At 38.1% G+C, this 12,844-nt stretch overlaps 1 protein-coding gene across 1 annotated transcript in view; it reads right to left on the bottom strand.

Annotated features, from left to right (window-relative positions):
* The window catches only part of PSPC1 (paraspeckle component 1), a 72,711-nt gene that overhangs the window by 42,853 nt on the left and 17,014 nt on the right, over positions 1-12,844 (bottom strand). Inside the window, exons 3-4 of the mRNA XM_027588340.1 lie at positions 6,422-6,517; positions 2,376-2,572 (exon numbers count right to left, since the gene is read on the bottom strand). Coding sequence (XP_027444141.1) covers positions 2,376-2,572; positions 6,422-6,517 — 293 coding nt within the window. The remainder of the gene's footprint in view (positions 1-2,375; positions 2,573-6,421; positions 6,518-12,844) is intronic.

Here is a 12,844-nt window from a genome sequence, read left to right as displayed (position 1 = left end):
AAGCAAATCTTCTAAGAGCTCAGAAGAGCTTTATGAGGCCAAAAGAAATGTTGTTCTTTGTCATCACTATATCCTCAAATACCTGTGTCTTCTACAACTGACATTAAAAAATATGTGAAGTAATGACTGTTATAATAGTTTGTCATCATCAGCAACAAATACCTTATAGTACAAATGCTTCCATATTTAATCAATGTTATGTCCTAACTATGGCATGACTGTAGAGAGTGGCAAAGTGCCCAGCAGGCTATGAGCAGAAAACAATTCATATTGGACAGAAGTACTAGAGTAATCATGGGGCCCAGGAAATTAAATTTTTAAAAATTTCCCAGTCAATTCTCATGTGTTTTAAAGCCACAAAACCAGCAGACTAGATAACCTTGAAGATCTCTCCTCCATCTCTAAGCAGCCAATGATTCTGTAACCCTATCTTATAAAACAATTTAAAATTTTCTGCTAGAGACTTAGTTTATCTTAAACATATGTAATATAAATGAGTTCAATTTTCTTTGAAGAGTGAACTTACAGAACTGCTAAGTTTAGTGTCCAAATGAAACCAGAAATGTCTGACTAGTTTCTATAGTTGCTGAGCTGGATTTTGTTTTAACTTAGTTTCAGCACAGTTATTAAGTGACTTGATCATAAATGTTCAATAACCATTTACTGAACAGAAAAAACAAATAAACAACCCAGACTTTTAGGAATCAAGAATCAAAAGGATTTAAAGATGAATGATGATTGTATTTTTCACTTTTTAAAGGAATACTGACTCTAGTATAAAAGAATGGTTTACAGACCAGGATTAAATGACAGTCCAGTAAGAAGGCTACTGAAGAAATCTAGCTAAGCATCCTGTGCCTTCATCTCTGGGGGTAGCCAAAAGAAGGTAGGTAAATGTTCACTGAAACACTAAATTAAAAAAAAAAAAATTAACAGTAAAATAGAAAGCAATCAAATGCTTATTTTAAGAAATACAAAACTACTATGAATAGTTGAAAAAATGAGTGACAGGAATAACGAAGAAATTATTTGGAGAATTAAAGAACAGAAAAGGAAAGAGATAAACAATAGAGAAAGATAGGCATAAAAAGAAAACCAGCAAGAGGATAGGGGAGAAGTGAGCTTCTAGATATATTTAGGCACCTTGTCAATGATAGGTATTTGACCAGTGAATATGAAAATATATGTGCTGCCGAAGCGAGCACTGACCAGTGAATATGAAAATAAATGATCACCCATTAGGACTGCTCTTAAAAGTTCAGCTGGCTCTGCCCCAAATGTTTAAAATATTCTTGCCAACTACAAAGAATTCAGTCTTCATGAATCCCCATATCTGTCAGCACACATGAATCTTTTTCACCCGTGCCAAAGAATATCCATCTGTATTCTTTTGACACACAGTACAATCTTAAAGTCAGCATTTGTCATAATTCTTCTTTCCAATAAACAAAATCTTTTAAAAGTTTTTATTTTAATTCCAGTTAGTTTATATACAGTGTTACATGTCAGGTGTACACCACAACAAAATCTTGATATGTGACTTTATGCCAAATCTACACACCAAGAATTACCCACTGTGCTTCTCTTTTTGCCAGCAGAATAAAGTATTTGTTACAGGCAAAATTTAACAACCTTAATAACCTCCAACAATACTATGTATGTAGGTAGAAATTTTTTTTTTAAGATTTTGTTTATTTGACAGAAAAAGCACAATAAGGGGGTGCAGCAGGCAGAGGGAGGGGGAAAAGCAGTCTCCCTACTGAGCAGGGAGCCAGATGCAGGGCTTGACCTCAGGATCCTGGGATCATGACCTAAGCTGAAGGCAGATGCTTAACCAACTGAGCAACGCAGGCACCCTTTTTTTTCTTTTTAAACGCGGAGCTTGAACTCACAATGCGGGGCTTGAACTCACAACCCTGAGTTGAGATCAAGAGTTAGACACTTGGGCATCTGGGTGGCTCATTCTTTAAGTGTCTGCCTTTAGCTCAGGTCATGATCCCAGGGTCTTGGGATTGGGCCCCACATCGGGTTCCCTGCTCGGCGGGAAGCCTGCTTCTCCCTCTCCCACTCCCCCTGCTTGTGTTCCTGCTCTCGCTATCTCTCTGTCAAATAAATAAAATCTTAAAAAAAAAAAAAAAAGAGAGAGACACTCAACCAACTGAGCCACCCAGGCGCCAAAAACTTATTTTAATAAGGTATTTTTGCTTTTTTTTCTCTCTTTGAAAAGGGAGATTTTCATTTCTAATACAGTGAGAGTTCCAACTATCTCCAAAACTCCTAACTGGCAATTTAAATAATAATAGGTATCAATGGGAAATACGAACGAGCCTTAAGAAAAAAAAACATACCATATCTATATGAAAACCCATTTTTACCTTGCCTCATTAACATTAATTGGTGTTCATGCCTAGCTGCTTCCATTTCTGCTTCCAGTTTCTCTTTGGCTTCTCTGATGTTTCTATCAACCTGCTCACGCTGCTGCTTTTCCATTTCGTCAAGAGCCTTCCATCGAGATGCATACTCAAATTCAAAGGTCCCAGGTTGAGCAAAACGTGGCGGCTGTTCTCTTTCCCTAAGTTTACATTTGAAAACATACAGAAATGTATGTTTAAAAGTCAAAACAACAAATAAGATAATAAGGACTACCATTTACTAAGCAGTTACAATGTTTATGTCACCGTGTCAGGTAAGTAAGTACTCGAAATGACTTACCTCATAGCAGTATTATAATTCATGTTTTAACAACCCTGAGTTTAAGAAACTGCCCAAGGATGCCCAGCTAGTAAGAACAGAACCAGGACTTGAACCTAAGCAATCTGATACTACAAGCTGCACTCCCCTAATTATCACCTTCAATAAGGCCTTGCTGGTTTTCACTCAACAAACAATTTTAGATAAGGCAATCTGCAACACATGAATCAAATATACCCTAAATTGTCTAGAATTAATTTTTTTTTCTAAAAGTAGTAACTTTTAGGGATAATACAAGCAGTTGAGTGTTATGTGCTAGGTTAACAGGCTATGCCAAAAAATAAAGGCCTCACTTATAAATATGTCTGTTAATTGTTGTACCTCAAGAACCTAGCACAGTATCTGGCACATTGTATACATTTAACATTTCTTTCTTTTTTTTTTATTTATTTGAGAGAGAGAGAGAATGAGAGAGAGCACGAGAGGGAAGAGGGTCAGAGGGAGAAGCAGACTCCCTGCTGAGCAGGGAGCCCAATGCGGGACTCAATCCCGGGATTCCAGGATCATGACCTGAGCCCAAGGCAGTCGCTTAACCAACTGAGCCACCCAGGCGCCCTAACATTTATTTCTTAAATGAATGAATAAAAGTTCAGCAAACAAATGACCAAAAAATTTTTTAAAAAAATAATGATCTATGAATGTACCTGAAATTCAAAGAATTTTTTCAATTATTCTCGCCTATCATAGCTTCTATTAAAAAATATTAGTAGTGGTGCCTGGGTGGCTCAATGGTTAAGTGTCTGCCTTCGGCTCAGTTCATGATCCCAGCGTCCTGGGATCGAGCCCCACATCAGGCTCCCTGCTCTGCAGGAAGCCTGTTTCTCCCTTTCCCACTCCCCCTGCTTGTGTTCCCTCTCTTGCTATATCTCTGTCAAATAAATAAAATCTTTAATAAATAAATAAATAAATAATATTAGTAAAAACATAATCCCTACCCCAGCAATGAAAGTATACAGGCCTTGCAATGCTAAATTTTAACTTTTATTTTAGGGTGGGGAGGGAAAGATGGGTAGGTGAGACAAATTTGGGACATAAAAGGTGAGGCTGTCACAGAAGAAAATACGTAATAACAAGAAACAGCTTTACAGATTTTCAGAGGTACATAAGGAAAATCAAAGTTAACCATGATCTGGTATTCTGTACTTAAAAACAAGACTTAGACATTTTCTTTTTAAAACACTGGAAAAAGGAAAAGAATAGGGGAGATCAACCACCTACTCATTTTTCTGAAAGATTTATTAGTCAGTAGTTCCTAAATCAGACTTTGACTATAATCACAAATATTAAAAAAATCTTCATTTTCTCCAAGGGGAACACTACTGAAACAATATGGATATGAGGAGTTAGAACTAAATTTGAATCATGGCACTTAGCCTTTGTGAACATTCCAATCTGAGCATAACTCTTTAGTAGCAAAACCGGAAATATGAGATCTTGTAAGGTTTGCTGGGTAATTAAATTATATAAATAAATATTTCTATATGCATATAAATTCCACTTTTTGTAACACCCTTATAATTCCAGTTCTCTTAATTCTTGAATCCAAAGCGCTAGTTCAAATTTGTAATGCTAAACTATAACCAACAAAAAAGTCAAGTGACTAGGAAATCATAGTAAGTCGTTGAAAAATAGCATTGTATGAGAAATTAAAATGGTTCTGAATTACAACTGATTATACTACTGATCCTTCTCCCCTAAAATACTTTCTTCCCTTGCTTCCAGGACACACTGCCAGTTGATCCCCCTACAGCAATGACTGTTCCACTCTTGTCTTTGCTAATTCCTTCTATGCTTCCCCAACTCTATATACTGGAGTATTCCAGGGCTCAATCCTTTGACATAGTTATCTATCACATGTGGTAAGTGTAGCTCAGAAAGCTCATCTAAATTCCAGATGCAAATCCAACTACTTATTTGACATCTCCACTTGGGTTTTGGAAACCATCTCAAACTTAACATGTCTAAATCAAGGTTCCTGAACTTCCTCCCCCAAAAATGCTCCTCCTACAAGATTCTCCAGATCATTAGCAATTTCCATATTTCCACTTACTTCGGCCAAAAACCACATAATCATGCTTTTAACTCTTTTTATCCCACATCCATCAGCAAAATCCAAAGTCTGTTTTCAAACTATAGCCAGAATCTGACCACTTCTCACCATCACCACTGTGACCTCCATTTCAGCAGGCTCCTAAGTTACTATCCCCCACAATTCCATCCTTGGTTCTTTACAAATCTATTCTTAAAACAGGAGCCAAAAAAGCTACTGTTAAATTTAGGATTAAGTCACTACTCATAAAATACAAAAGTCAGTTCAATAGCCAGCAAGGCAAAACAATCTACAGTCCTCCCAAGGTCCTATCTCTACCTCCTCCCTACTATTTCCCCTCCCTACTCACTATGCTCCAGGTAAACTGGCCTCTCTACTGTTCCTAGAACTTGCCAGAGTTCCCTCCAGGCCTTTACAGGTACTATTTCCTCTGCTGAGATCACTATTCTCTCTATTCCAGCCCACTTCTGATCCTGCATAGCTAGCTTCTTCCTCCCCACTACTTCAAGCTGTTAATCAAATGTCACCCACTAGGTAGACTTCCCAAACCACCCGTACAAAGAACACACTACTCTGCTCCACAGCATCCACTTTCCCCAGTCTTTCTGCTGTATTTGTTTTACTAATGTTATTGTTTACCCTCCTTACCACCCCCCACATAGCATGAATTTCTGGCCTATTTTGTTCACTGACACATCTCCTGCACCAGGCATATAACAAGTATTCATATTTCTCATTTAAATCAACTACAAAGAAAAACATTCAACTGCACTAAAAGAACGCTAATTAAAATAACATGCATAAAATATCATTTTGAACAAAGGCTATCAAATCTTAAAATCATACATCCATCTTTTCGTCATGATGAAGAAAAATACCTTTATACATACACCAAGGAATGTAAATTGGTATATTTCTGGAAAACCATTTGCCAGTATTAATCAACTTTAAATATGCATACAATTTGATCTAAGCCTTTACACCTTATGTGAGTTTTTTAAATAGTAATTCTCACAATATATATTTTTTTAAGATTTTATTTACGTATTTATTTATTTATTTGACAGATAGAGACAGTGAGAGAGGGAACACAAGCAGGAGGAGTGGGAAAGGGAAAAGCAGGCTTCCCGCCAAGCAGGGAGCCCGATGCAGGGCTTGATCCCAGGACTCTGGGATCATAACCTGAGCCGAAGGCAGACACTTAATGACTAAGTCATCCAGGTGCCCCTAATATATGTTTTATAATTTTTGGTTCCTTATTTCTTGTATAACTCCACCACCAGAAATATAAGCAGTAGGAACACAAAAACAGCTCAAAGTTGCACTGACAGCACGTGGAACAGTGCCTAGCACAAAAGCCCTCCAGTATTTGTTGAATTTATGCTTGCAAATATGTTAGTTTTACCTACCCACACCCGTCCCAGTTATAAAAGTAGACTCAGAATTCTAAGTTAATGTTCTATCCATATATAAAAAAAGAATACCATTCATGTAGACCAGGCCACTCTATTAACCAGATTATATGACTGAACAGAACACCTTAGAATCTAACAATACTTGATAACAGATGTGATAATATCCTTGATATCACATATCTAAAATATCTTAACAAAATCTTACTTATGATATTGTTGGGTTTTCTGCATTAGTTTCTCCGGCAAGCCATCTTCATCATCAAACTGCTCCATAGGCTCCACAATGACTGGACGAGGGGTCCTGGGTAGGTAAAATTGTAAGAGTTTAATACAGTGTCTGGAATTAACATCTCCCTAGAAATTCTTTGTAATAATTCCAAGATATATACATGCGAAATTTCTCTCTTTGAGAATAAATATACTCTTGAGTCAATAAACATTTACTGCATCAGATACAAGTAAACATCTAAGTCAGACAAAGATGAATGCTTTTTAGAGCATACCCCATTCAAGACAGAGTAAATCAACATCTTTGAACCTGCATAATCACTGTAGTTAACTTTTACAAATTATGATGGAAAAGAATGAGTACCTAATTCATGTTTTATGTGGAATCATCATCCCCATATCCCACCACCTCAAATTCCCACCTCCCAGCCTCCCTGTGTCTAACCAAGTCTTGTTCAGAAAAGTCTTTCTAAAACCTAAAATGAGGGATGCCTGGGTGGCTCAGGAGGTTAAGCGTCTGACTTCAGGTCAGGTGATGATCCCAGGGTCCTGGGATCGAGAAATGCACTGGGCTCCCTGCTCAGCAAGGAGCCTGCTTCTCCCTCTCCCTGCTTGTGTGTGCTCTCTCTGGCAAATAAAATAAATCTTAACACAAAAACACCCTAAAATGACATCTAAAATACATCATCAGTCAAGCAGTCAGGCAGCTAAGCAAAAGGGAAGGAGGGGAGTCAGAAGACACAGACACGTTCAAGGTGGAGGTTGGGGGCAGGGAGAAGCAAGAGTGGGTGATGAAAGATACGACTTGTAAATGCTCCTTCTTTACTACCTTTCTAAGTAAAACAAAAGGATGGGAAAGCTCATTGAGGAAGACAAAACAAGGAAATGAAATAGATATCAGATGATATGCTGATATTAAAATTTCCTCGCTATTATTCATTAACTTTGTAAGGCTTTTATAGCCAAGCACAGAATTTTAAAACCACCACCACTGAAAGTACCCATGTATATTTTTTAACAATACACTTTCTTGTAGCTTAGACTGGACTCATTTCCAAAATGATGCAAAAGTATTTCTACCATTTTTCCAAATTAGCAAATACCAAGACTGGTGTGTTTTCAGTGATAAAAGAATGCACTGGATTCATTTTTGTCAAAGAGGATATTGTGGCCTGTCCAAGGAATGGATCAGGGATGATCAGCTGTATGAGAAAAGAAGCACCTAAGGATTTATAGATCCTGTCAAACTGTTGCTGATATCATCATCACAGCTGGGACTGTTATCATTGCTATCAACACAATCACCTTCATGTCACCTGTAATAATACCCCTGGAGGGCCTGGCTGCCTAACCCAGTGGAGAAGAGGCTTTGGTTGTTCCTGCTCCTGCCACCCAACTGTCTCACACACACACAGATAAATATAGCATATTCATTTGACAGGATCAAACTGGCATCTGTACATGAAGATCCATATCAAACTTTCTTATGGTTTCTCCCTTCTACTGATACCAGAGCATCTCCTCTGGTTGTTAATTATGTTTACTTTTTGGAACTACGTAAGCCTAACCAAAAATAAAAGATCTTTGCCTAAGTTAAAATTTCTTTTCCCTTGCTATCAGTCTCTCACCATGCAAATAATAGTAATATCTATTGCAGTAGTAAATCTGTGCATTAACACAAGGGCTAAGAGGTGAAGGGGTTTTCTGGATTCCAAAAGCTTCCCTTTACAAATAAATGAAGATCCTGAGAATAAGAGACTTTTAAATCCTAAACTGCTATTAAAAATGATTACCAGGGGGGCGGGGGGGCGCCTGGGTGGCTCAGTCGTTAAGCGTCTGCCTTCGGCTCAGGTTATGATCCCAGCGTCCTGGGATCGAGCCCCACATGGGGCTCCCTGCTCAGCGGGAAGCCTGCTTCTCCCTCTCCCACTCCCTCTGCTTGTGTTCCCTCTCTTGCTGTGTCTCTGTCAAATAAATAAAATAAAAATCTTTAAAAAAAAAAATGATTACTGGGGTACCTGGGTGGCTCAGTCGGTTAAGCACTGGATTCTTGATTTCAGCTCAGGTCATGACCTCAGGGTCATGGTACTGAACCCCACGACGGGCTCCACACTCAGCGTGGAGTGTGCTTGTTCCTTTCTCTACTCCTCCCCTTGCTTTCCCGCGTTCTTTTGCCCTCCCAAATAAATAAAATCTTTTTTAAAAAAGGAGAGCGAGAAAGAAAAATGATTATTAAAAATGATTCCTTTGGTGGGGGCACCTGGCTGGCTCAGTGGGTGGAGCATGCAACTCTTGATCTGAGGGTTTTGAGTTTGAGCCCCATGTTGGGTATAGAGGTTACTTAAAAATAAAATCTTTATTAAAAAAAAATGACTCCTGGGCTAGTAAAGACATTTTAAATATATTTTTTAAAGATTTTATTTATTTATTTGACAGAGAGATAAAGCCAGAGAGCACAAGTGGAATGAATGGCAGAGGGAGAGGGAGAAGCAGGCTCCCCACTGAGCAGGGAGCTCGATGTGGGGCTCAATCCTTGGCCCCTAGGATCATGACCTGAACTGAAGGCAGACGCTCAACCGAATGAGCCACCCAGGCACCCCACTAGTAAAGACATTTTAGACAGAAAAGGCAACAGAAGCAGGTGTGGAATACCTTGGGGTGGTGGACACAAGGGGATTATAGAAACCTCAGATAAACTGAGTGGAAACCCAAAAGAAAAGAGCCTTACAAGCCTCAATTTCAAAGGTGATAACTCATATCCAACATCTAAAAATTGAAGTGTGGTCAAGACTGAGTAAATATAGCCTCAAAGATCACATGCAACCCAATGAAGTAGAAGAAAATAGCTGAGAGTTCCTGAACCCATAGGAGGACCCAAAGAGGCCCAAGGACAAACAGAAGAAGATGCACTACATTGACCACTTACCCAATGGAAGCCACAGCAGGACCACAAACATCAGAATAATAATAGGGCCAGATAAGAACTCCTCAGCAGAGGCCAACAAAGAAAAACTCACCCCTCCACTTCAATACCAGAAGGTCACTACCCCCCAAGAGAAAAATCAGAAAAGGAGACTCAAGAAGGAAAACATACTAAGTAAATCACACTCAGAACATGACAGAATTACTTAGAATTGACAAGATTAATTTTATGAAGTCAAGGAAATGAACAAAATTAGAGAATATAATGACATCTCTACTATACTCTCAAATAATGTTGAGTTTGTAACTATAAATTTTCAATTTTCAACATATGAATATGGGCCACCAGACATACTTAAGACATGGGGGTGAATACAGCCCTCTGAGACAAAACTTGAGCAATACAAACAAATGTTATATATTTATACCTTTTTCCTGGAATTTCATTTCTAAGGAGATACATGAATCTCCTTCATGAAGGAGGAAAGATCAGTCAGCCACAACCACATTCACCATATTACATAAAACAAAGAGACCATATGTAGTGTTCAAGAGAAGCCCTTAAGGGACTCTCTCATTTATTTATTTTTTTTTTGGTTGGGTTATATGCTAAAATGTGAACACTTATGGTTTCACTGTATGCACCACTCCCTGTAAAAATTCCCCTTGTCCATTATCTCACACTTCTTGTTTATTTCACTTTGATCTCTGTCGTTAAAAAAAAAGGTGGTTTTTTTTTTTAAAGATTTATCTGAAAAAGAGAGCGCAAGTGAGTGAGGGGAGGGGCAGGGGGAGAGGGAGACAGACAATCTCAAGCAGACTCCCCACTAAGCTTGGAGCTAGAACCCAATGCAGGGGCTCAATCTCATAACCCATGAGATCATGACCTAAACTGAAATCAAGAATTGAATGCTTGGGGCGCCAGGGTGGCTCGGTTGTTACGCATCGGCCTTCGGCTCAGGTCATGATCCCAGGGTCCTGATTCAAGCCCCGCATCAGGCTCCCTGCTCCGCGGGAAGCCTGCTTCTCCCCCTCCCACTCCCCCTGCTTGTGTTCCCTCTCTCGCTGTATCTCTCTCTGTGAAATAAATAAATCTTAAAAAAAAAGATTAAAAAAAAAAAAAAGAGTTGGATGCTTAACCAACTTGAGCCACCCAGGTGCCCCTAAAAAAGGTTTTTAAAACCTAATTTAAATTCTGTGTATAGGTACAATTACTTATTTACTTTTTATAAATGTAGGAAAATACTTCATAGAAAAAAAGACTAAAAGGAAGCAAATCAAATTGGTCAACCATTAATGTTAAAATCTGGAGTTGTTATCTGTACAGTTTTTCTTCTCCTCCCTTTGCCCCCAAATTAACCAATCATTAGTTTGGTTGTAATATTGATACTTGTCCATAGTAACTTTCATGTAAGTCAGTCAGTCCTGTGAAATCCTATCATTTGGAAGGGATCTCTGATCATATTCCATAAACATCTCTTCAGATTTTCCTTTCTGCTAGATATACATAATTTTACATAAAATGAATCACCTATCCATGCTTTCTTCAGAAATCCTGTTATCACTCAATAAAAAAATGGCACAAAAAAATAAATAAATATAAAAATAAAAATAAAAAAATGGCACCATTTCAGACGTATGTAATGCACCATAATTTTTTAACCATAGATACTGGTGGACATTTAAGGTTTCCATGTTTTCTGAAATGGTACATAAAGATTTAACATATTTTTGACTGACCTTTCTCACTTGTTCAAATATCTCTTTAGAAGCAGAAGGGTGAGAACAAGGTATTATATATACAGTACTAAAAACATAATGGCTTAAAAAATGATGCAACATCTTCTGTATGGAATTAAAAAATGATTATGTAATGATGACAGTTTGTTTCACTGCTACATAATCCTTGTAGATATATACCATTTTGCAGGATTTTTCAATTTTAGTCTTTAATATAGTTGAGAATTGAAGAATAATGATAAAATAATTCTTAGAATGATGAAATAAGATGTTTTATGATAGAGGAAAAATAAAATGACTAGGACCTGGTATTATCTTAGATTATAAAACTACCCAATGGAGGGGCGCCTGGGTGGCTCAGTCGTTAAACATCTGTCTTCGGCTCAGGTCATGATCCCAGGGTCCTGGGATCAAGCCCCCAACAGGCTCCCTGCTCAGCGGGAAGCCTGCTTCTCCCTCTCCCACTCCCTCTGCTTGTGTTCCCTCTCTCGCTGTGTGTCTCTCTCTCTGTCAAATAAATTTTAAAAAAAAGAAATATTTCTTCTGAATAAAAGAATCCCATTTAATGGAAAGATGTGATGAAGCAAACAAAATGATGGAAAAGTAATCTTTTTGAAGTAGGAGTATAAAATAGGAAAGTTATAAAAAAAATTATTAATGGAACAATCACTTGTATACAAAAAAGAGTTAAAAAAATAGGCCTAAAATGGCTATGCCACCACCCTAAAAGATAAGGCTGATTTTCTGTGCCAAAACTGTACAAACAATGTGGTTTACGTTGAATATAAACCATCTAAGTTTCCTTCCTTCATGGGGTCCTAAATTCTGGTATCTTCCAGGTAGAGGAAACTTTTAAAACTCAAACTCTACCCTCTACTCCACCAACCCTTTGCACACACCACTGGGGTCAGTTCAGCTTCACTTGGTAGTAAGCACTTCATTGTGTTGTCTCAACTAACTGCTGGAGAAATTAAGACAAGTCCTGTGTTACTCACCTGGAAAAGGACTCTTGGAAGTAACAAGAGTTTTGTAACAATTTGCTACATTGTTTTATTTATAGAATATAAATACACACATTTATTTATATACTAAATTTATTTATAAATTTTTGAGCAGCTATTAGCATAGATGCATAGCCAATGCTCTGCCATAAACAGATGTGGGGTCTGCAATTTTAGTGTTTGTATTTCATTGAGATATAACTCACACACCATAAAATTCACCATTTTAAAGTACAGAGTTCAATGGGCTTTAGTATGTATAACCATCACTATGATCTAATACCAGAACATCTTCACCACCCCAGAAAGAAACCCCAAACTCATTAGCTATCAATTCCTCATTTCCCTGAACCTCTGGCAACTACTAGTCTACTGCCTCTGTGGTATATACACCCTTTAAAAAAATTTTTTCAGGGAGGCGACTGGGTGGCTCAGTCGTTAAGTGCCTGCCTTCAGCTCAGGTCATGATCCCAGAGTCCTGGGATCGAGTCCCACATTGGGCTCCCTGCTCCGTGGGAAGCCTGCTTCTCCCTCTCCCGCTCCCCCTGCTTGTGTTCCCTCTCTAGCTGTCTCTTTGTGTCAAATAAATACAACCTTTAAAAAATAATAAAAATTAAAATAAAATTAAAGTAAAAAATTTTTTTCAGGGCCCATGGCTGGCTCAGTCATTTGAGCATGTGACTCTTGATCTCAGGGTCATGAGTTCGAGCCCCATAGAGATTACTTTAAAAATTATA

Source organism: Zalophus californianus, chromosome 3 (assembly GCF_009762305.2).
Source record: "Zalophus californianus isolate mZalCal1 chromosome 3, mZalCal1.pri.v2, whole genome shotgun sequence".
Taxonomy (NCBI): Eukaryota; Metazoa; Chordata; class Mammalia; order Carnivora; family Otariidae; genus Zalophus; species Zalophus californianus.
The sequence above is the reverse complement of the archived record's forward strand: the minus strand, read 5'-3'. Positions and strand labels throughout refer to the sequence as shown.